The sequence below is a fragment of the Coregonus clupeaformis genome, chromosome 24 (assembly GCF_020615455.1).
Source record: "Coregonus clupeaformis isolate EN_2021a chromosome 24, ASM2061545v1, whole genome shotgun sequence".
Classification (NCBI taxonomy): Eukaryota; Metazoa; Chordata; class Actinopteri; order Salmoniformes; family Salmonidae; genus Coregonus; species Coregonus clupeaformis.
The window spans coordinates 5043713-5068791 of record NC_059215.1 but is presented as its reverse complement, the minus strand read 5'-3'; the positions used below and the strand labels follow the sequence as shown (position 1 = coordinate 5068791).

Here is a 25079-nt window from a genome sequence, read left to right as displayed (position 1 = left end):
CTATGGTAACAGACAGAGAGGGGGAGGATACGTCCCAGACTATGGTAACAGACAGGGAGGGGAGGAAGGATACGTCCCAGACTATGGTAACAGACAGGGAGGGGGAGGATACGTCCCAGACTATGGTAACAGACAGGGAGGGGAGGATACGTCCCAGACTATGGTAACAGACAGGGAGGGAGGATACGTCCTAGACTATGCTAACAGACAGAGAGGAGGAGGAAGGATACGTCCCAGACTATGGTAACAGACAGGGAGGGGATGGGAGGATACGTCCCAGACTATGGTAACAGACAGGGAGGGGAGGGGAGGATACGTCCCAGACTGTGGTAACAGACAGGGAGGGGAGGAAGGATACGTCCCAGACTATGGTAACAGACAGGGAGGGGAGGATATGTCCCAGACTATGGTAACAGACAGAGAGGGGAGGAAGGATACGTCCCAGACTATGGTAACAGACAGAGAGGGGAGGAAGGATACGTCCCAGACTATGGTAACAGACAGGGAGGGGAGGAAGGATATGTCCCAGACTATGGTAACAGACAGGGAGGGGAGGAAGGATATGTCCCAGACTATGGTAACAGACAGGGAGGGGAGGAAGGATATGTCCCAGACTATGGTAACAGACAGGGAGGGGAGGAAGGATATGTCCCAGACTATGGTAACAGACAGAGAGGAGGAGGAAGGATACGTCCCAGACTATGGTAAGAGACAGGGAGGGGAGGATACGTCCCAGACTATGGTAACAGACAGGGAGGGGAGGATACGTCCCAGACTATGGTAACAGACAGGGAGGGGAGGAAGGATACGTCCCAGACTATGGTAACAGACAGAGAGGAGGAGGAAGGATATGTCCCAGACTATGGTAACAGACAGAGAGGAGGAGGAAGGATATGTCCCAGACTATGGTAACAGACAGGGAGGGGAGGATACGTCCCAGACTATGGTAAGAGACAGGGAGGGGAGGATACGTCCCAGACTATGGTAACAGACAGAGAGGAGGAGGAAGGATACGTCCCAGACTATGGTAACAGACAGAGAGGAGGAGGAAGGATACGTCCCAGACTATGGTAAGAGACAGGGAGGGGAGGAAGGATACGTCCCAGACTATGGTAAGAGACAGGGAGGGGAGGAAGGATACGTCCCAGACTATGGTAAGAGACAGGGAGGGGAGGAAGGATACGTCCCAGACTATGGTAACAGACAGGGAGGGGAGGAAGGATATGTCCCATACTATGGTAACAGACAGGGAGGGGAGGAAGGATATGTCCCAGACTATGGTAACAGACAGAGAGGGGAGGAAGGATACGTCCCAGACTATGGTAACAGACAGGGAGGGAGGAAGGATACGTCCCAGACTATGGTAAGAGACAGGGAGGGGAGGAAGGATACGTCCCAGACTATGGTAAGAGACAGGGAGGGGAGGAAGGATATGTCCCACACTATGGTAACAGACAGGGAGGGGAGGAAGGATATGTCCCAGACTATGGTAAGAGACAGGGAGGGGAGGAAGGATATGTCCCAGACTATGGTAACAGACAGGGAGGGGAGGAAGGATATGTCCCAGACTATGGTAACAGACAGGGAGGGGAGGAAGGATACGTCCCAGTCTATGGTAAGAGACAGGGAGGGGAGGAAGGATACGTCCCAGACTATGGTAACAGACATGGAGGGGAGGAAGGATACGTCCCAGACTATGGTAAGAGACAGGGAGGGGAGGAAGGATATGTCCCAGACTATGGTAAGAGACAGGGAGGGGAGGAAGGATATGTCCCAGACTATGGTAAGAGACAGGGAGGGGAGGAAGGATATGTCCCAGACTATGGTAACAGACAGGGAGGGGAGGAAGGATATGTCCCAGACTATGGTAAGAGACAGGGAGGGGAGGATACGTCCCAGACTATGGTAAGAGACAGAGAGGGGAGGATACGTCCCAGACTATGGTAACAGACAGAGAGGGGAGGATACGTCCCAGACTATGGTAACAGACAGGGAGGGGAGGAAGGATACGTCCCAGACTATGGTAACAGACAGGGAGGGGAGGAAGGATATGTCCCAGACTATGGTAAGAGACAGGGAGGGGAGGAAGGATATGTCCCATACTATGGTAACAGACAGGGGAGGGGAGGAAGGATGCGTCCCAGACTATGGTAACAGACAGGGAGGGGAGGAAGGATACGTCCCAGACTATGGTAACAGACAGGGAGGGGAGGATATGTCCCAGACTATGGTAAGAGACAGGGAGGGGGAGGAAGGATACGTCCCAGACTATGGTAACAGACAGGGAGGGGAGGAAGGATACGTCCCAGACTATGGTAAGAGACAGGGAGGGGAGGAAGGATACGTCCCAGACTATGGTAAGAGACAGGGAGGGGGAGGATACGTCCCCAGACTATGGTAACAGACAGGGAGGGGAGGATACGTCCCAGACTATGGTAACAGACAGAGAGGGAGGATACGTCCCAGACTATGGTAACAGACAGAGAGGGGAGGATACGTCCCAGACTATGGTAACAGACAGGGAGGGGAGGAAGGATACGTCCCAGACTATGGTAACAGACAGGGAGGGGAGGAAGGATATGTCCCAGACTATGGTAAGAGACAGGGAGGGGAGGAAGGATATGTCCCATACTATGGTAACAGACAGGGAGGGGAGGAAGGATGCGTCCCAGACTATGGTAACAGACAGGGAGGGGAGGAAGGATACGTCCCAGACTATGGTAACAGACAGGGAGGGGAGGATATGTCCCAGACTATGGTAAGAGACAGGGAGGGGGAGGAAGGATACGTCCCAGACTATGGTAACAGACAGGGAGGGGAGGAAGGATACGTCCCAGACTATGGTAAGAGACAGGGAGGGGGAGGAAGGATACGTCCCAGACTATGGTAACAGACAGGGAGGGGAGGATACGTCCCAGACTATGGTAACAGACAGGGAGGGGAGGATACGTCCCAGACTATGGTAAGAGACAGGGAGGGGAGGATACGTCCCAGACTATGGTAAGAGACAGGGAGGGGAGGATACGTCCCAGACTATGGTAACAGACAAAGAGGGGAGGATACGTCCCAGACTATGGTAACAGACAGAGAGGGGAGGATACGTCCCAGACTATGGTAAGAGACAGGGAGGGGAGGAAGGATACGTCCCGGACTATGGTAACAGACAGGGAGGGGAGGAAGGATATGTCCCAGACTATGGTAAGAGACAGGGAGGGGAGGAAGGATATGTCCCATACTATGGTAACAGACAGGGAGGGGAGGAAGGATGCGTCCCAGACTATGGTAACAGACAGGGAGGGGAGGAAGGATACGTCCCAGACTATGGTAACAGACAGGGAGGGGAGGATATGTCCCAGACTATGGTAAGAGACAGGGAGGGGGAGGAAGGATACGTCCCAGACTATGGTAACAGACAGGGAGGGGAGGAAGGATACGTCCCAGACTATGGTAAGAGACAGGGAGGGGGAGGAAGGATACGTCCCAGACTATGGTAACAGACAGGGAGGGGAGGATACGTCCCAGACTATGGTAACAGACAGGGAGGGGGAGGATACGTCCCAGACTATGGTAAGAGACAGGGAGGGGGAGGATACGTCCCAGACTATGGTAAGAGACAGGGAGGGGAGGATACGTCCCAGACTATGGTAACAGACAAAGAGGGAGGATACGTCCCAGACTATGGTAACAGACAGAGAGGGGAGGATACGTCCCAGACTATGGTAAGAGACAGGGAGGGGAGGAAGGATACGTCCCGGACTATGGTAACAGACAGGGAGGGGAGGAAGGATACGTCCCAGACTATGGTAACAGACAGGGAGGGGAGGAAGGATACGTCCCAGACTATGGTAACAGACAGGGAGGGGAGGATACGTCCCAGACTATGGTAACAGACAGGGAGGGGAGGAAGGATACGTCCCAGACTATGGTAACAGACAGGGAGGGGAGGATATGTCCCAGACTATGGTAAGAGACAGGGAGGGGAGGATACGTCCCAGACTATGGTAACAGACAGGGAGGGGAGGAAGGATACGTCCCAGACTATGGTAACAGACAGGGAGGGGAGGAAGGATACGTCCCAGACTATGGTAACAGACAGGGAGGGGAGGATATGTCCCAGACTATGGTAACAGACAGGGAGGGGAGGATACGTCCCAGACTATGGTAACAGACAGGGAGGGGAGGATACGTCCCAGACTATGGTAACAGACAGGGAGGGGAGGAAGGATATGTCCCATACTATGGTAACAGACAGGGAGGGGAGGAAGGATGCGTCCCAGACTATGGTAACAGACAGAGAGGGGAGGATACGTCCCAGACTATGGTAACAGACAGGGAGGGGAGGAAGGATACGTCCCAGACTATGGTAACAGACAGAGAGGGGAGGATACGTCCCAGACTATGGTAACAGACAGGGAGGGGAGGGAGGATACGTCCCAGACTATGGTAACAGACAGAGAGGGGAGGATACGTCCCAGACTATGGTAACAGACAGGGAGGGGAGGAAGGATGCGTCCCAGACTATGGTAACAGACAGGGAGGGGAGGAAGGATACGTCCCAGACTATGGTAACAGACAGGGAGGGGAGGAAGGATACGTCCCAGACTATGGTAACAGACAGGGAGGGGAGGATACGTCCCAGACTATGGTAACAGACAGGGAGGGGAGGATACGTCCCAGACTATGGTAACAGACAGGGAGGGGAGGAAGGATACGTCCCAGACTATGGTAACAGACAGGGAGGGGAGGAAGGATACGTCCCAGACTATGGTAACAGACAGGGAGGGGAGGAAGGATATGTCCCAGACTATGGTAACAGACAGGGAGGGGAGGAAGGATGCGTCCCAGACTATGGTAACAGACAGGGAGGGGAGGAAGGATACGTCCCAGACTATGGTAACAGACAGAGAGGGGAGGATACGTCCCAGACTATGGTAAGAGACAGGGAGGGGAGGAAGGATACGTCCCAGACTATGGTAACAGACAGGGAGGGGAGGAAGGATATGTCCCAGACTATGGTAACAGACAGGGAGGGGAGGATACGTCCCAGACTATGGTAACAGACAGAGAGGGGGAGGATACGTCCCAGACTATGGTAACAGACAGGGAGGGGAGGAAGGATACGTCCCCAGACTATGGTAACAGACAGAGAGGGGGAGGATACGTCCCAGACTATGGTAACAGACAGGGAGGGGAGGAAGGATACGTCCCAGACTATGGTAACAGACAGGGAGGGGAGGAAGGATATGTCCCAGACTATGGTAACAGACAGGGAGGGGAGGATACGTCCCAGACTATGGTAACAGACAGAGAGGGGAGGATACGTCCCAGACTATGGTAACAGACAGGGAGGGGAGGAAGGATACGTCCCAGACTATGGTAACAGACAGGGAGGGGAGGAAGGATATGTCCCAGACTATGGTAACAGACAGAGAGGGGAGGAAGGATACGTCCCAGGCTATGGTAACAGACAGGGAGGGAGGAAGGATACGTCCCAGACTATGGTAAGAGACAGGGAGGGAGGAAGGATACGTCCCCAGACTATGGTAAGAGACAGGAGGGGAGGAAGGATACGTCCCAGACTATGGTAACAGACAGGGAGGGGAGGAAGGATACGTCCCAGACTATGGTAACAGACAGGCAGGGGAGGATACGTCCCAGACTATGGTAACAGACAGGGAGGGGAGGAAGGATATGTCCCATACTATGGTAACAGACAGGGAGGGGAGGAAGGATGCGTCCCAGACTATGGTAACAGACAGGGAGGGGAGGAAGGATACGTCCCAGACTATGGTAAGAGACAGGGAGGGGAGGAAGGATACGTCCCAGACTATGGTAAGAGACAGGGAGGGGAGGAAGGATATGTCCCACACTATGGTAACAGACAGGGAGGGGAGGAAGGATATGTCCCAGACTATGGTAAGAGACAGGGAGGGGAGGAAGGATATGTCCCAGACTATGGTAACAGACAGGGAGGGGAGGAAGGATATGTCCCAGACTATGGTAACAGACAGGGAGGGGAGGAAGGATACGTCCCAGACTATGGTAAGAGACAGGGAGGGGAGGAAGGATACGTCCCAGACTATGGTAACAGACATGGAGGGGAGGAAGGATACGTCCCAGACTATGGTAAGAGACAGGGAGGGGAGGAAGGATATGTCCCAGACTATGGTAAGAGACAGGGAGGGGAGGAAGGATATGTCCCAGACTATGGTAAGAGACAGGGAGGGGAGGAAGGATATGTCCCAGACTATGGTAACAGACAGGGAGGGGAGGAAGGATATGTCCCAGACTATGGTAAGAGACAGGGAGGGGAGGATACGTCCCAGACTATGGTAAGAGACAGGGAGGGGAGGAAGGATATGTCCCAGACTATGGTAACAGACAGAGAGGGGAGGATACGTCCCAGACTATGGTAACAGACAGAGAGGGGAGGATACGTCCCAGACTATGGTAACAGACAGGGAGGGGAGGAAGGATACGTCCCAGACTATGGTAACAGACAGGGAGGGGAGGAAGGATACGTCCCAGACTATGGTAACAGACAGGGAGGGGAGGATACGTCCCAGACTATGGTAACAGACAGGGAGGGGAGGATACGTCCCAGACTATGGTAACAGACAGGGAGGGGAGGAAGGATATGTCCCATACTATGGTAACAGACAGGGAGGGGAGGAAGGATGCGTCCCAGACTATGGTAACAGACAGAGAGGGGAGGATACGTCCCAGACTATGGTAACAGACAGGGAGGGGAGGAAGGATACGTCCCAGACTATGGTAACAGACAGAGAGGGGAGGATACGTCCCAGACTATGGTAACAGACAGGGAGGGGAGGGAGGATACGTCCCAGACTATGGTAACAGACAGAGAGGGGAGGATACGTCCCAGACTATGGTAACAGACAGGGAGGGGAGGAAGGATGCGTCCCAGACTATGGTAACAGACAGGGAGGGGAGGAAGGATACGTCCCAGACTATGGTAACAGACAGGGAGGGGAGGAAGGATACGTCCCAGACTATGGTAACAGACAGGGAGGGGAGGATACGTCCCAGACTATGGTAACAGACAGGGAGGGGAGGATTCGTCCAGACTATGGTAACAGACAGGGAGGGGAGGAAGGATACGTCCCAGACTATGGTAACAGACAGGGAGGGGAGGAAGGATACGTCCCAGACTATGGTAACAGACAGGGAGGGGAGGAAGGATATGTCCCAGACTATGGTAACAGACAAGGAGGGGAGGAAGGATGCGTCCAAGACTATGGTAACAGACAGGGAGGGGAGGAAGGATACGTCCCAGACTATGGTAACAGACAGAGAGGGGAGGAAGGATACGTCCCAGACTATGGTAAGAGACAGGGAGGGGAGGAAGGATACGTCCCAGACTATGGTAACAGACAGGGAGGGGAGGAAGGATATGTCCCAGACTATGGTAACAGACAGGGAGGGGAGGATACGTCCCAGACTATGGTAACAGACAGAGAGGGGAGGATACGTCCCAGACTATGGTAACATACAGGGAGGGGAGGAAGGATACGTCCCAGACTATGGTAACAGACAGAGAGGGGAGGATACGTCCCAGACTATGGTAACAGACAGGGAGGGGAGGAAGGATACGTCCCAGACTATGGTAACAGACAGGGAGGGGAGGAAGGATACGTCCCAGACTATGGTAACAGACAGGGAGGGGAGGATAGGTCCCAGACTATGGTAACAGACAGAGAGGGGAGGATACGTCCCAGACTATGGTAACAGACAGGGAGGGGAGGAAGGATACGTCCCAGACTATGGTAACAGACAGGGAGGGGAGGAAGGATATGTCCCAGACTATGGTAAGAGACAGGGAGGGGAGGAAGGATATGTCCCATACTATGGTAACAGACAGGGAGGGGAGGAAGGATGCGTCCCAGACTATGGTAACAGACAGGGAGGGGAGGAAGGATACGTCCCAGACTATGGTAACAGACAGGGAGGGGAGGATATGTCCCAGACTATGGTAAGAGACAGGGAGGGGGAGGAAGGATACGTCCCAGACTATGGTAACAGACAGGGAGGGGAGGAAGGATACGTCCCAGACTATGGTAAGAGACAGGGAGGGGGAGGAAGGATACGTCCCAGACTATGGTAACAGACAGGGAGGGGAGGATACGTCCCAGACTATGGTAACAGACAGGGAGGGGAGGATACGTCCCAGACTATGGTAAGAGACAGGGAGGGGAGGATACGTCCCAGACTATGGTAAGAGACAGGGAGGGGAGGATACGTCCCAGACTATGGTAACAGACAAAGAGGGGAGGATACGTCCCAGACTATGGTAACAGACAGAGAGGGGAGGATACGTCCCAGACTATGGTAAGAGACAGGGAGGGGAGGAAGGATACGTCCCGGACTATGGTAACAGACAGGGAGGGGAGGAAGGATATGTCCCAGACTATGGTAAGAGACAGGGAGGGGAGGAAGGATATGTCCCATACTATGGTAACAGACAGGGAGGGGAGGAAGGATGCGTCCCAGACTATGGTAACAGACAGGGAGGGGAGGAAGGATACGTCCCCAGACTATGGTAACAGACAGGGAGGGGAGGATATGTCCCAGACTATGGTAAGAGACAGGGAGGGGGGAGGAAGGATACGTCCCAGACTATGGTAACAGACAGGGAGGGGAGGAAGGATACGTCCCAGACTATGGTAAGAGACAGGGAGGGGAGGAAGGATATGTCCCAGACTATGGTAAGAGACAGGGAGGGGAGGAAGGATATGTCCCATACTATGGTAACAGACAGGGAGGGGGAGGAAGGATGCGTCCCAGACTATGGTAACAGACAGAGAGGAGGGAAGGATACGTCCCAGACTATGGTAACAGACAGGGAGGGGAGGAAGGATACGTCCCAGACTATGGTAACAGACAGGGAGGGGAGGAAGGATACGTCCCAGACTATGGTAACAGACAGGGAGGGGAGGATAGGTCCCAGACTATGGTAACAGACAGAGAGGGGGAGGATACGTCCCAGACTATGGTAACAGACAGGGAGGGGAGGAAGGATACGTCCCAGACTATGGTAACAGACAGGGAGGGGAGGAAGGATATGTCCCAGACTATGGTAAGAGACAGGGAGGGGGAGGAAGGATATGTCCCATACTATGGTAACAGACAGGGAGGGGAGGAAGGATGCGTCCCAGACTATGGTAACAGACAGGGAGGGGAGGAAGGATACGTCCCAGACTATGGTAACAGACAGGGAGGGGGAGGATATGTCCCAGACTATGGTAAGAGACAGGGAGGGGGAGGAAGGATACGTCCCAGACTATGGTAACAGACAGGAGGGGAGGAAGGATACGTCCCAGACTATGGTAAGAGACAGGGAGGGGGAGGAAGGATACGTCCCAGACTATGGTAACAGACAGGGAGGGGGAGGATACGTCCCAGACTATGGTAACAGACAGGGGGGAGGATACGTCCCAGACTATGGTAAGAGACAGGGAGGGGAGGATACGTCCCAGACTATGGTAACAGACAAAGAGGGGAGGATACGTCCCAGACTATGGTAACAGACAGAGAGGGGAGGATACGTCCCAGACTATGGTAAGAGACAGGGAGGGGAGGAAGGATACGTCCCGGACTATGGTAACAGACAGGGAGGGGGAGGAAGGATATGTCCCAGACTATGGTAAGAGACAGGGGAGGGGAGGAAGGATATGTCCCATACTATGGTAACAGACAGGGAGGGGAGGAAGGATGCGTCCCAGACTATGGTAACAGACAGGGAGGGGAGGAAGGATACGTCCCAGACTATGGTAACAGACAGGGAGGGGAGGATATGTCCCAGACTATGGTAAGAGACAGGGAGGGGGAGGAAGGATACGTCCCAGACTATGGTAACAGACAGGGAGGGGAGGAAGGATACGTCCCAGACTATGGTAAGAGACAGGGAGGGGGAGGAAGGATATGTCCCAGACTATGGTAAGAGACAGGGAGGGGAGGAAGGATATGTCCCATACTATGGTAACAGACAGGGAGGGGAGGAAGGATGCGTCCCAGACTATGGTAACAGACAGGGAGGGGAGGAAGGATACGTCTCAGACTATGGTAACAGACAGGGAGGGGAGGATATGTCCCAGACTATGGTAAGAGACAGGGGAGGGGGGAGGAAGGATACGTCCCAGACTATGGTAACAGACAGGGAGGGGAGGAAGGATACGTCCCAGACTATGGTAAGAGACAGGGAGGGGAGGAAGGATACGTCCCAGACTATGGTAACAGACAGGGAGGGGGAGGATACGTCCCAGACTATGGTAACAGACAGGGAGGGGAGGATACGTCCCAGACTATGGTAAGAGACAGGGAGGGGAGGATACGTCCCAGACTATGGTAACAGACAAAGAGGGGAGGATACGTCCCAGACTATGGTAACAGACAGAGAGGGGAGGATACGTCCCAGACTATGGTAAGAGACAGGGAGGGGAGGAAGGATACGTCCCGGACTATGGTAACAGACAGGGAGGGGAGGAAGGATACGTCCCAGACTATGGTAACAGACAGGGAGGGGAGGAAGGATACGTCCCAGACTATGGTAACAGACAGGGAGGGGAGGATACGTCCCAGACTATGGTAACAGACAGGGAGGGGGAGGAAGGATACGTCCCAGACTATGGTAACAGACAGGGAGGGGAGGATATGTCCCAGACTATGGTAAGAGACAGGGAGGGGAGGATACGTCCCAGACTATGGTAACAGACAGGGAGGGGAGGAAGGATACGTCCCAGACTATGGTAACAGACAGGGAGGGGAGGATATGTCCCAGACTATGGTAAGAGACAGGGAGGGGAGGATACGTCCCAGACTATGGTAACAGACAGGGAGGGGAGGAAGGATACGTCCCAGACTATGGTAACAGACAGGGAGGGGAGGATATGTCCCAGACTATGGTAAGAGACAGGGAGGGGAGGATACGTCCCAGACTATGGTAACAGACAGGGAGGGAGGAAGGATACGTCCCAGACTATGGTAACAGACAGGGAGGGGGAGGATATGTCCCAGACTATGGTAAGAGACAGGGAGGGGGAGGATACGTCCCAGACTATGGTAACAGACAGGGAGGGGGAGGATACGTCCCAGACTATGGTAACAGACAGGGAGGGGAGGATACGTCCCAGACTATGGTAACAGACAGGGAGGGGAGGATACGTCCCAGACTATGGTAAGAGACAGGGAGGGGAGGATACGTCCCAGACTATGGTAACAGACAGGGAGGGGAGGATACGTCCCAGACTATGGTAACAGACAGGGAGGGGAGGAAGGATACGTCCCGGACTATGGTAACAGACAGGGAGGGGAGGAAGGAGGAGGTGGGAGAGGGAGGAAGGAGGGATGAAATGGGTGCGTCATTAGAGGAACGTGACCAAAATCCCAGTGGGATAAAAACTTTGTTTGTTTGTGCATCTCAGTTAATGATAAGAGTTGCAGACATTACTATTACTGGAAGATTAGCTAGAGTCTAAAATCCTGATTGATCAGTTTCTTATTGATTGTTAAGCCTTGTTCACATTGGCAGTTTGAAGTAACTCAAATATATATTTTTTGCATATCCGTTTCCAATCTGTTCTTTTTCCTGCAGTCTAAACAGCCAAAAAGCACATAGAATCTGATATTACAAGTCACATTTCAAACCATTCCTGGCCTTGCGACTTGTGTCTGAACGGTCAAATCAGATTTTTAGGCTGTTATTTGGCACATCTTGTTGCTTGCTAGCTAGTCTGTTGACAGTTTCACAAGAACATGTGGTAGCTAACTAGCTTGTTGATTGTTTACAGTATGTAGCTTGCCACATACTGTAACTTCTGAGTGGGGGAGTTTGTTTTGCATGGCCCGGAGACCCGGGTGAGCAGAGTCTGCTCATTTTAGACCATTCCATTTGTCCTTAAGTGAAGTCTCCACCCACCCGGGGTACCAGTCCATGCTAAATAAAGTGATAGGAAGTGACAGGAAGCACGAGCACCACCACCAATCATCCTACACCAATGTGCACACACCCGTCATTACTATGACAACTAGCGTAGCCATGGCAGCAAATGACTCCTGTCTGAACACACACAAATCTGATTTGGTCACTTGTAACTTGCTGTGTGGACAGTCAGTATTCCAAAACTAATTTGAAAAACAAAACTGATTTGAGTATTAAGGCCTGCAGTGGGAACAAGGCTTTATTGACCCGTTCAAAAGGGTCACTTCTTTCACTTGTTTCCTCTATCTGGTGCTTTCTTTCTCGCCGCTAAGAGTCTTTCTTCCTGTCTTGACTTTTAACACTTTGGTTTTCTTCTTTCTCTATTTGTCTTTCTCCTGACCCAACTTGTGGTCTCCCTCTGTCTTTCCTTCTACTGTCTCTTTCCTTCTATTTCTCTCTCCCTCTACTTTTCCATCTCTCTCCTCCCTCCCTCCCTCTCCATCCCTCCTTCCTGCTCCTCCTCCTCCTCCCTCTCAGTGGAGCTCTCCAGCCTGTCTCTGTGTATGACCAACTCTAAGCAGGGAGAGCCTTGTTTCTATGTCATCGGCAGAACAGAGAATACGCGGTTGGTATCCCTTCCTGTTAGTCTTCCATTCTCTGGTTTATTCTCTTCCTCCCTCCATCCCTTTGTGTTCTAGAACTCTGATTTCTACATCCCTTTGTGTTCTAGAACTCTGATTTCTACATCCCTTTGTGTTCTAGAACTCTTATTTCTACATCCCTTTGTGTTCTAGAACTCTTATTTCTACATCCCATTGTGTTCTAGAACTCTGATTTCTACATCCCTTTGTGTTCTAGAACTCTGATTTCTACATCCCTTTGTGTTCTAGAACTCTGATTTCTACATCCCTTTGTGTTCTAGAACTCTGATTTCTACATCCCTTTGTGTTCTAGAACTCTGATTTCTACATCCCTTTGTGTTCTAGAACTCTTATTTCTACATCCCTTTGTGTTCTAGAACTCTTATTTCTACATCCCTTTGTGTTCTAGAACTATGATTTCTACATCCCTTTGTGTTCTAGAACTATGATTTCTACATCCCTTTGTGTTCTAGAACTCTGATTTCTACATCCCTTTGTGTTCTAGAACTCTGATTTCTACATCCCTTTGTGTTCTAGAACTCTTATTTCTACATCCCTTTGTGTTCTAGAACTCTGATTTCTACATCCCTTTGTGTTCTAGAACTCTTATTTCTACATCCCTTTGTGTTCTAGAACTCTTATTTCTACATCCCTTTGTGTTCTAGAACTCTGATTTCTACATCCATTTGTGTTCTAGAACTCTTCACATTGACATATGCCACTTAACAGACCCTTTTATCCATCCTAGTAATGTGTACCTGATCGCTGCAGGAATTGAACCCACAGCCTTGGCGTTGCTAGTGCCACGCTCTTACCAACTGAACCACACAGTTGGGACCACATGTCCTTGTTGCCCTGAGTTACATGAACAAGAGGTGTCTCATATCTCCAGGTTTATTTGCTCTTGCAGTTGAATTATATGCAGTGAGTCCTACCTTGTTAACTATGGAATGGAGTTATTTATGTATCACTCCTGGTGGTATGTAATCCAACAGTAAAACTGTACAAGTGCCGTTTCAATTTTTAAAGCCTGCAGCTATAATGTATCATCAGCATGAATGACCCCCTTATAAATGGTGTCTTATACTTGCTACGCCTGTATATAAATATAATTAAATAACAGGCCTTCTTGTTCAGCCTGCATCTGTCCTTGTGGATGTAGCTATTTCAGTACAAACATCAGCCATGTATATCTCAGTGAGAGAGTAACTTTACTCAGAACACAGATTAGGCTTGTTGAAACAAAGAGATTAAAATGAAATTAACATACTTAGTGTTTCTAGATCATACCTATACATACTTAGTGTTTCTAGCTCATACCTATACATACTTAGTGTTTCTAGATCATACCTATACATACTTATTGTTTCTAGCTCAAAGGCCACAAGGCTTGTTGTGCTGTGTACTGTACATTTCCATCCGGTAACACGTTACAATAAGGTTCCATTTGTAAAGGGGTTATAATTACGTTATTAACGATGATTAAATCATTTGTAAATGCATTATAAACCATTAATAAACAGTTATATCGCTTTGGTCAAAATAGTGCAATGACTGGTCAGTGTTTGCCAAATAGTGAGCCAATATTTACCTCCAGTTATTAACCATTTATAAATGCTCTTACAAATGCTTATAAGGTTTACCCCTATGTATCATCATGCAACCTTATTTTTAATAGTTTCACAGTTGAATAATAGTTATTTTCTCACTTTTGGATGTGACAAATTGGTGCTTTGTCCCAGGAACAGAAGAGGTTGGTTTTCATGATGTCTTGACCCACCTTTGAAACCCTGATTCCCTGGTCAAATGTACATCCAGGACATTATTCAATCATCATTCCTAATTTATGACCCCCTTACCAGATTATATCAACATACCTACCACTTCTCTGTGATAGTCCAACTATGGTGAACGCTCTGGTGTGAAATGGTATGCGTAATACCTTTGGTTCGTGAAACAGTGGAAGAGGCATCCTCTCACAACGTTGAACGTTTTGGTTTTCATACCCACCATTCATTGACTGAACATGTTTAGCAAAGTGTTGAATCTTCTCTCATGTATGTAGTGATGAGTACCCAATACTGCCTAGAAGTATGTCTAAGCTCTGAGTGAACTCTCAAATAATCTATACATTATTTACCCACATGTATAACTGCTAAGAGTATACCTTATTTTAAAATGACAGACTTATCAACATTTATAACTGCTAAAATTATACCTTGTTTTAAAATGGCAATCCACTGACCATAAACAAATGAGTCACCAACATTTAACTGCTGAAAAGGTAACTTTAAAGAAAGTGGAAACCTTCTGGCCATTTATTAATGAGTTGGAAAACATATATAACAGTATATTATATTTTTCTCCTCTTCTAACAAGTCAGAATAGAAACTGACAACCGATTTAACTATTTAAAATACATCATTGTGTCTCATGGTCCCCTTCTTTCTTGTTAAGCATTTCACATCCTGGAGTCTGAGACCTCATGGGAATCTGTGGGAGAGAATAGGAATGTATGACATTTTAGCATAGACACTCTAGTTCCACATAACTCTACTATCATCATTATCAGGATTTATACCATATAGGCTTAGCTAGTTTTGTTATCCACAGGACCGGATTAATGCAGGGGTGTACCCTGCCTGAAGCCCCTGGGCCCAGGACTGTGGGGTATTGTGTGTAGATTGCTGAGGGAAAAAAAATAATGTAATCAATTTTAGAGCAAAAGGCTGTAACGTAAAAACATGTGGAAAAAGTCACGGGGTCTGAATACTTTCAGAATGCACTGTACACCCTACACCCTACCCCCTGTACCCTGCACCCTACACCCTGCACCCTACACCCTACTCCCTACACCCTACACCCTACTCCCTACACCCTACACCCTAACCCTACACCCTGCACCCTAACCCTACACCCTGCACCCTACACCCTGCACCCTACACCCTACACCCTACTCCCTACACCCTACACCCTAACCCTACACCCTGCACCCTACACCCTGCACCCTACACCCTACACCCTAACCCTACACCCTGCACCCTACACCCTGCACCCTACACCCTACACCCTACTCCCTACACCCTACACCCTAACCCTACACCCTGCACCCTACACCCTGCACCCTACACCCTGCACCCTACACCCTACACCCTGCACCCTACACCCTACACCCTGCACCCTACACCCTGCACCCTACACCCTGCACCCTACACCCTGCACCCTACACCCTGCACCCTACACCCTACACCCTACACCCTGCACCCTACACCCTACACCCTGCACCCTACACCCTGCACCCTACACCCTACACCCTGCACCCTACACCCTGCACCCTACACCCTGCACCCTACACCCTACACCCTACACCCTGCACCCTACATACTGTATTTATTATATCTGTAGTATATGTACACTACCAGTCAAAAGTTTGGACACACCTACTCATTCTAGAGTTTTTCTTTATTTTTATAATTTTTTACATTGTAGAATAATAGTGAAGACATCAAAACTATAAAATAACACATATGGAATCATGCAGTAACCAAAAAAGTGTTAAACAAATCCAAATATATTTGATATTTTTCAAATATACAGAAGATAGCCTTATTTGGTAAAAGACCAAGTCCATATTATGGAAAGAACAGCTCCAATAAGCAAAGAGAAACGACAGTCCATCATTACTTTAAGACATGAAGGTAAGTCAATACGGAACATTTCAAGAACTCTGAACGTTTCTTCAAGTGCAGTCGCAAAAACCATCAAGCGCTATGATGAAACTGGATCTCATGAGGACCACCACAGGAATGGAAGACCCAGAGTTACCTCTGCTGCAGAGGATAAGTTCATTAGAGTTACCAGCCTCAGAAATTGCAGCCCAAATAAATGCTTCACAGAGTTCAAGTCACAGACACATCTCAACATCAACTGTTCAGAGGGGACTGTGTGAATCAGGCCATCATGGTCGAATTGCTGCTAAGAAACCACCACTAAAGGACACCAATAAGAAGAAGAGACCTGCTTGGGCCCAGAAACACGAGCAATGGATATTAGACCGTTGGAAATGTATCCTTTGGTGCTGTAGTCCAAATTGGAGATTTTTTGGTTCCAACCACCGTGTCTTTGTGAGAGGGTGGCTATTTGAAGAATCTCAAATATAAAATATATTTTGATTCGTTTAACACCTTTTTGGTTACTACATGATTCCATATGTGTTATTTCATAGTTTTGATGTCTTCACTATTATTCTACAATGTAAAAAAAATTAAAAATAAAGAAAAAACCTTGAATGAGTAGGTGTCTCCAAACTTTTGACTGGTAGTGTATATATGTTTTTTATCCAACCACAGGAGCCCGATATCAATGTTCAAAATACACCAGAGAGCATAATTTAGCCACAGAGGATTAATCGTTTATAAAAAATAACTGTAAGCCCCTGGGCCTATGATTTCTTAATCCGGCACTGGTAGTGCAACGCTAGATAATAATAATAATAATAATAATAATAATAATGATAATAATAATAATAATAATAATAATAGCTAACTAGTGTTTAATATTACTTGCTAACACTAATAGCTAGCTACCACAGATTAAAGGGGGTAGCTAGTTATCCAAATGTTTGCTAGTACACTAGCTAATTAGCTAGGTAGCTAGATAGTAAGTTAAGGCCTTGATACACTGGCAGTTTTGAGAGGCAATATTGCCGTGCAATGTTGCCAGCAATGGTTGCTGCAACTATTTTACATTGAACATCAGCTACTTTTTATTATCTGGGGAATCTTGATCGGCAGCTCCACCTAATGGGCAATTTGTAGGAATCAAAGCACAGATATTGGTCATGTGATCAGTCTATACTTTGGAAAACATGGCAACCGCTTTTGAGCTGAAGCGAGAGAAAATCAACTCCCATGTTAGAGTGAAATGTTGGCCATTCATGTCTCATATGTTGCGCCACTACAATATTATATCATGATACGTTAATACATACATGCTTTGCTCAGTTTGTCATGTTTAACTGCCGAAAATATCCACAGTGGTGTTCAGTGGGACAAACAGGCTAATCCGCTAGCTAGCGAACCATGTAGATTTTACATATAGTTTTTCGTTTTAGATAGTTCTTTGTATGTTTAACTAGCTAGCTAGCTTGAATAACACTTACACTACCTAGCTTAGAATTGTGAAGTAAAACTTTTTCAAAATCTAGTTATCAGAGTTGTGGACTCGAGTCACATGACTTGGACTCAAGTCTGACTCGAGTCACAAATTTGATGACCTGAGACTCGACTTGATAGAAAATAAAATAACTTGAGACTTGACTTGGAGCCTCAAAACTCAGGACTCGACTTCGACTTGACTGATGACTTGAAATTATCTGGCCAGGTTTTGTAATGTTTTGTCACTCATTTCGTGGCACAGAGTCTACGTCAGTGGTCACCAACCTTTTCTGAGTCAAGATCACTTTCACAGTCAAAAAGCAAGCCGAGATCAACCGCTCAGATTTCTTTTTAACTTGACTTACATTTTTTTACATTAACCTAATAAAAACAGTTCTGTAGGAATGAGGTTTGTGCAGTAGGCCTAATACAATATCACAGCATATTGGTTACATGCCTGGCCTGCCAATATTGTTAACCTCAGACCATATTATATTTCAAAACTCGAGCTTTGATAACAATAATTTGCAAATAATTAGCTTTTTTCTTTTACTGGATGGTACCTGCATCTGATGGTCATGGTGCTTTCAAGACAACTGGGAACAAAAAAAAAAAAAACGAGGTCAAATCATGACGTCAGTGTTCTTCAGGTTGTAAAGTCAGAGCTCTAGAAAGATGTCTGAGTTTCAGACTTGGAATTCCGAGTTGGATGACCGTTGAATACGATTTTTCCTAGTCAGTAATTTTTTTAGAGTTCCGAGTTGGAGATGGAAGTTGGAGATTTCAGAGTTCCCAGTTGTTTTGAACACAGCATTACTCTCAGCGGAGGGAAGGAGAGAGCAGCCGAGGGTCCGCCTCTCACGCTCCCTGCTCTCCCCTTCCTTTCCTCTGGTGAGACTGACCGGAGAGACGGGGACACCGTCTCCACCTGGTGGTGAAGCTGGAGTTGCATCCAATCTGCCCCATGCACAAATTCATGTTCCTATGACCAGAGAAAGTTAAATATTCCTCGATATTAAAATAGACACGATGAGCTGCTAATAATAATTAAAACGCAGGGCTATTGATAGACTTGACTCTATTCATTGCAGCTGCAGCGCAAGTGGAAGTAGGGAGAAACGCATTTTATGTTTTGTAATAGTGTTGAATAAAAACAGTGTTGACAGTGCTGAATAAAAACTTTGACATGAACTCACTCTTAAAAACAGCAGCTCTTTGCTGTATTCTTTGACAGTCTCACTTTGGTCACGGTTTTAAAAGTTGGCTAGTATCAAACTTTGCTGTGGCCGGGGTCTTGGAAGCTGTAGGAACGGTGATTTTAGCTATCCGATTGGCCAGCGCAGTGGGCGAACTCGATTTAGTCACGGATCTCCCTGTCTGCCGGGTAGGCGGAGTTTGTCTTTTAAGACAAATTAAATGGTTCAAAATTGAGTACCACAGTATGAGTCATAATACCCATAAAACCTAGCCGTAAAACCCAGACATGGTTCCAATCAATTTTTCACCATTCATTTTTACATCTGGTATTTTAGAACTACTTAATATAAAGGTCTGTGTTTCATGTAGGCTTACCCTGGCTTGACGTTTTGATAACCACATAAATCTCTCTCTGACAACGTAACTTTTATCAATATATTCGCCTGTAATTACCCCCCAAAATGAAATGCTAATTAGCCGCTAATGTGGCTCTCATACAGAACTACACATCTTATTGCAAGCTTTGATGTCATCCCTCAACGCACATTTCTCCATGTGAAATCATCGACAAGTAGTAAGTAACCTAGCAAGTAGCATAGATATTATAGCCTTTTTAGTTTCTCGCGTAAATAATTGATATTGTGTATTTCTCGTGTGCATTCTTGTTTAGCATTTTTTTTTCTTCAAATTACCTACAGTAGCTCATCGCAATACTTCACCTCTTCGGGCAAATTGTACTCTAGACTGTCCTGATCGTCTAGTTGAGCATTCCAGATAATTCCTCCATCCCTGCAGAAATGTCACATAGTAGGATTTTAGATGTGCAGATAGCCCAGTCTATTTTACCGTATAGTCAATGGTAAGGTTAAACCCTTGCACTTGACCACCACCAGACCATCCGGTGAGGCACCCAGGATCCCAGACCTCGTGACCCAAAACCCTGACTCCTGCAAAGTATGAAAAATGTAAAAGTATACGGTGTCTGTCTCACAATGGAGCCTTCAAACGCAAGGGGGCGTTGCGATTCCACTCCATTTGTGGACGTCCCCATTGAAATGTATGACATCCGGCGCGCAACGTAACAGAGTGCTTACGGGTAATGTGAACGAGGCTTTAGGTTGAATGATTGCCCCGGATAGGTGCAACACCTTTTTAGTGCTTGTTTGTTGGATAATAAATTATAGTACCGACGTGTCAGTCAACAACAAGCTATAGGAGATGAGTAAATACACGGGGAAGTTAATATATGCTTCATATGAAATCTATTATTCATGTCCATGTGCTCATCATTGCTCCAGTGTCTCATACCCCACTCCGTTGCCAGCAACATTGCTCTGCAATATTGTCTAGAAAAATTGCCAGTGTATCAAGGCCTTAACATTTGCTAGCTAGCAAACATAATATATTTAGCTAGGTAACTATATCATGCCAAAGATTATCTCTTGGTTAATCGTTTAGCATAATTTCTATATTCAAAAATACGTTTTAGGTTTTACCCACTGCTAGCTAGTTAGGACAGCCGAGCTAGCAAACGTTAGCTAACTGAGCAGCGTGCTAAATCATCCAGCAGAATTTGTGTATACAAAAGTTTAAAAATTGTATTGAGAATTTACCCTCTCTCCTCTGTCAACATTTTTATCTTGTGAACAACGATTATTTCGCGCGATCTCTGCTGTCTGGCCTTTGCACACTTTCAAACGTGGGGCAAGACACATCATGGGAGTTGACCACTGGTCTGAAAACCAATCATTTCTGTTCATTGGACAGAGCAACAATGCATCACACCCAAGTGAGAAAATAAGTATTGTTAAACTGTGCAACCATTTGAAAATAAGGTTTCATGATAAGACATACATACGGCTTCGATATTATACGCATTGGTAAGTGCGTTTGTAAATGGTTAATCGATGGAGGTAAATAGTGAATCACTGTTTAGCAAGCACTGACTAGCTATCGCACTATTTTGACCAATTTGTTATAAACCATTTATTAATGGTTTATAATGCATTTACAAATGATTAAATAACCTTTAATAATGTAATTATAAACCCTTTATAAACCCTTTATAAACCCTTTACACATGGAACCTTATTGTTACCTTTCATCCCAACTGTCAATAGTTTCTTCACTGTTTGTTACATTAAACTGGAAACTGTTTCTAAGTTGTGTTTTTCCCTCTAGCTCCCACTAACATCTCTCTCTCTCTGCACCCCCCCTCCTCTGTCTCTTTCTCCCTGTGTGTCTCCCCCCCCTCCTCTGTCTCTTTCTCCCTGTGTGTCTCCCCCCTCCTCTGTCTTTCTCTGTCTCTCTCTCTCTGCACCCCCCCTCCTCTGTCTTTCTCTGTCTCTCTCTCTCTGCACCCCCTCCTCTGTCTTTCTCTGTCTCTTTCTCCCTGTGTGTCTCCCCCCCCCCCCTCCTCTGTCTTTCTCTGTCTCTTTCTCCCTGTGTGTCTCCCCTCCCCCCTCTCCTCTGTCTTTCTCTGTCTCTTTCTCCCTGTGTGTCTCCCCCCTCCTCTGTCTTTCTCTGTCTCTTTCTCCCTGTGTGTCTCCCCCCCCCCTCCTCTGTCTTTCTCTGTCTCTCTCTCTCTGCACCCCCTCCTCTGTCTTTCTCTGTCTCTCTCTCTCTGCACCCCTCCCCCCTCCTCTGTCTTTCTCTGTCTCTTTCTCCCTGTGTGTCTCCCCCCCTCCTCTGTCTTTCTCTGTCTCTTTCTCCCCTGTGTGTCTCCCCCCCCTCCTCTGTCTTTCTCTGTCTCTTTCTCCCTGTGTGTCTCCCCCCCTCCTCTGTCTTTCTCTGTCTCTTTCTCCCTGTGTGTCTCCCCCCTCCTCTGTCTTTCTCTGTCTCTTTCTCCCTGTGTGTCTCCCCCCCTCCTCTGTCTTTCTCTGTCTCTTTCTCCCTGTGTGTCTCTCCCCCCTCCTCTGTCTTTCTCTGTCTCTTTCTCCCTGTGTGTCTCCCCCTCTCTCTCTCTGCCCACTCTGTCTCTGCCTCTCCTCCCCCTCTCTCTGACCCCCTCTCCGCTCTATCTCTCCCCTCTCTCTGATCCCCTCTCCTCCCCCTCTCTCTGACACCCTCTCTTCTCTATCTCTCTCTGACCCCCTTTCCCCTATATCTCTCCCCCTCTCTCTGACTCCCTCTCCTCCCCCTCTCTCTGACCCCCTCTATCTCTGACCCCCTCTACTCTCTATCTCTCCCCCTCTCCTCCCCCTCTCTCTGACCCCCTCTGTTCTCTATCTCTCCCCATCTCTCTGACCCCCCTCTCCTCCCCCCTCTCTCTGACCCCCTCTCCTCTCTACTCTCCCCCCTCTCTCTGACCCCCCTCTCCCCTCTATCTCCTCCCCCTCTCTCTGATCCACTCTCCTCTCTATCTCTCCCCCTCACTCTGACTCCTCTCCCCCTCTCTCTGACCCCTTCTCCTCCCCCCTCTTCCTGACCCCCCTCTCCTCTCTATAAACTCCCCCCTCTCTCTGACCCCCCCTCCTCTCTTCCCCCCTCTCTCTGACCCCCTTCTCCTCCCCCCTCTCTCTGACCCCCTCACCTATATATCTCTCCCCCTCTCTCTGACCCCCTCTCTTCCCCCTCTCTCTGACCCCCCTCTCCTCTCTCATCTCTCCCCCCTCTCTCTGACCTCCTCTCCTCTATCTCTCCCCCTCTCTCTGACCCCCTCTCATCCCCTCTCTCTGACCCCCTCTCTCTGACCCCCCTCTCCTCTCTATCTCTCCCCCTCTCTCTGACCCCCCCTCTTCTCTATCTTTCCCCCTTTCTCTGACCCCCTCTCCTCTCTTACTCTCCCCCTCTCTCTGACCCCCCCTCCTCTCTATATCTCTCCTTCTCTCTCTCCTCTCTCAGACCATGATCCCAGATCAGTCTCCCCCTCCTCCTCTCTCTACCCAGAGGAGCCGGGTGTGGCTGCAGTAGATGTGACACGCTCTCTGCCAACGAAGAGCGGAAGGGTGGATAGAGGAGGAGGAGAGAGGGAGAGGAGAGGGAGGCAGAGGAAGGGAGGTCGTCTGGGGGGAAGGAGTAGTGGAGGAGGAGGAGGAGGAGGAGGAGGTAGAGGAGGAGGAGGGCGAGGTACTCCTGACACAGACCTGGATTGGCCTGAGGAGGAGGAGGAGGAGGAGGAGGCGGAGAGTCAGGTGGTCAGCCACAGAGGTCAGAGGTCAGAGAATAAGGACAACAGGAAATGTACCCATAGTTTACCCAAGAACGTACTGAGGAGCTGGGACAGACAGGAGGAGGTAGTGGAGACAGTGCAGGAGGTAGTGAAGACAGCGCAGGGGGTCAGGCACAGCAGGGCCAAACAGAGGTCAAAACAGCAGAGGAGCAGGACAACACAAAGTGAGAGGAGAGAGAGGGTAGAGGAAATAGAGGAGCAGGAGATACACAGGCAAAGTAGCCTTCCCTCAGCCAGTGAAACACAGGTGAAGGTAGTAGGGAGGGAAGAGGGGAGGAGGAAGAGGGAGGGCGAGAGGGAGGTAGAGAGGAAGAGGGAGGTAGAGAGGGAGAGGGAGAGGGAGGCTGAGATGGAGGTGAAGACGGCGGCTGCAGGACCTGTGGTGGAGGATTCTGGGCCGGAAAAAAGAGACAGACCCCCAGAGAAAGAGAGAGAGAGAGCTCCCTTCTCCTTCCTCATGCCGCTGCAGGATGGAGACGCTGAGCTGTCCGATGCAGAGTCAGGGGCCTCGGGAGCCTCCGGGGCCAGCTTCTCTGACCAGGTCAGTGTGTCTGCTGCCAGCATCTCTGGATCTACCGCCGGGGCCCCACCCAGGTGGGGGGATCCCAGGGACCTGAGACGGGACCCATGGAGCACCCAGTCATGGTGTCGGGCCACCCATGCATCCCACAACCCAGGCCCCTGGAGAAGCACACAGCCACGGAAGGCCACCTACGCCGGCCCCGGCCCCTGGATTAAACCCAGCCAGCAGAAACTGATTCAGGTGTTGGTGGGACACAGGCTGAGAGGAGGCCTTGACCTGTAGATGAGGAGAAGAAGAGAGGGACGATGTGTCCTGTGATTAGCAGAAGGAGAAGAGAGGGACGATGTGTCCTGTGATTAGCAGAAGGAGGGTTGTGGTCTTTCTGACGTGGGGTGGCAAAATTCCTGTAACTTTTCCCAAAGTTGCCTGGTTTGCCAGAAATCCTGGTTGGTTCTGGAAAACCAGGGAATTTTGGGAAAGTTACCGGAATTTTCAACCGTAGGTTTGACCTGGCAGCTCCACCAACCTGTTGTGCATTAGAGCCTAGGACAACAAGAAGACAGGACATTCCCCCTGTCCACTGCACCCCAGACCCCCGTTAAGCCATCTCTTTACTAGGTCTCACCACCAACCATGCCCATACCCATAAGTCTACCCACTACCACTGTTTATCGATCCGCAGTTAGTCCACCATCACCATCGGTTGGTTACATTGGATCTACATTCTGAGTTGTATTATCTTCAACATAATCATTGTCATCAGAACTTTTTTTAAATAATGAAAATGCAAGTGGCAACAACATCAAACAATTGCATCAAACACCTTCCTCATATCAACCCTCTCTCTACAAACCAACATGGAGTGTTACCCCCACCTAGAGGCTAAAAGGGGGGGTATTATAGTTCAAAGACAGAAAAGCCACAACTATAGGACATGATAATACATTATTCCTCTTTGTTTTATTATATCATTTTAGCATGCTATTTTATTTTTGTTGAAATAAAAATATTACAGAGATTAAGATAAATGATTAAGATAAATGATCGAGAGAAATGATTTGCCTCCTGCTTGCTTGGCCTGGATTGTAACGTAACCTCTCCTTAACGTCTTGCTTATATAGTCTTATATAGTGGTGTTATAGATGGCTGGGGGACAGTAATTATACTGTTATATAAGGTTTATATACTGTAAGTATATTTACTATTATATATACTGCTATATATATATATATATATATATATATATATATATATATATATATATATATATATATATACAGTTGAAGTTGGAAGTTTACATGCACTTAGGTTGGAGTCATTAAAACTCGTTTTTCTACCACTCCACAAATTTCTTGTTAACAAACTATAGTTTTGGCAAGTCGGTTAGGACATCTACTTTGTGCGTGACACAAGTAATTTTTACAACAATTGTTTATTGACAGATTATTTCACT

The 25079-nt window shown here is 48.4% G+C and overlaps 1 protein-coding gene across 1 annotated transcript in view; it reads left to right on the top strand.

The window, feature by feature from the left end:
- Positions 1–24823, top strand: part of LOC121538120 (membrane-associated guanylate kinase, WW and PDZ domain-containing protein 3) — a 129337-nt gene extending 104514 nt beyond the window's left edge. Inside the window, exon 17 of the mRNA XM_045206792.1 lies at positions 22776–24823. Coding sequence (XP_045062727.1) covers positions 22776–23908 — 1133 coding nt within the window. The 3' untranslated portion in view covers positions 23909–24823. The remainder of the gene's footprint in view (positions 1–22775) is intronic.
- The last annotated feature ends 256 nt before the right edge of the window (positions 24824–25079 follow it).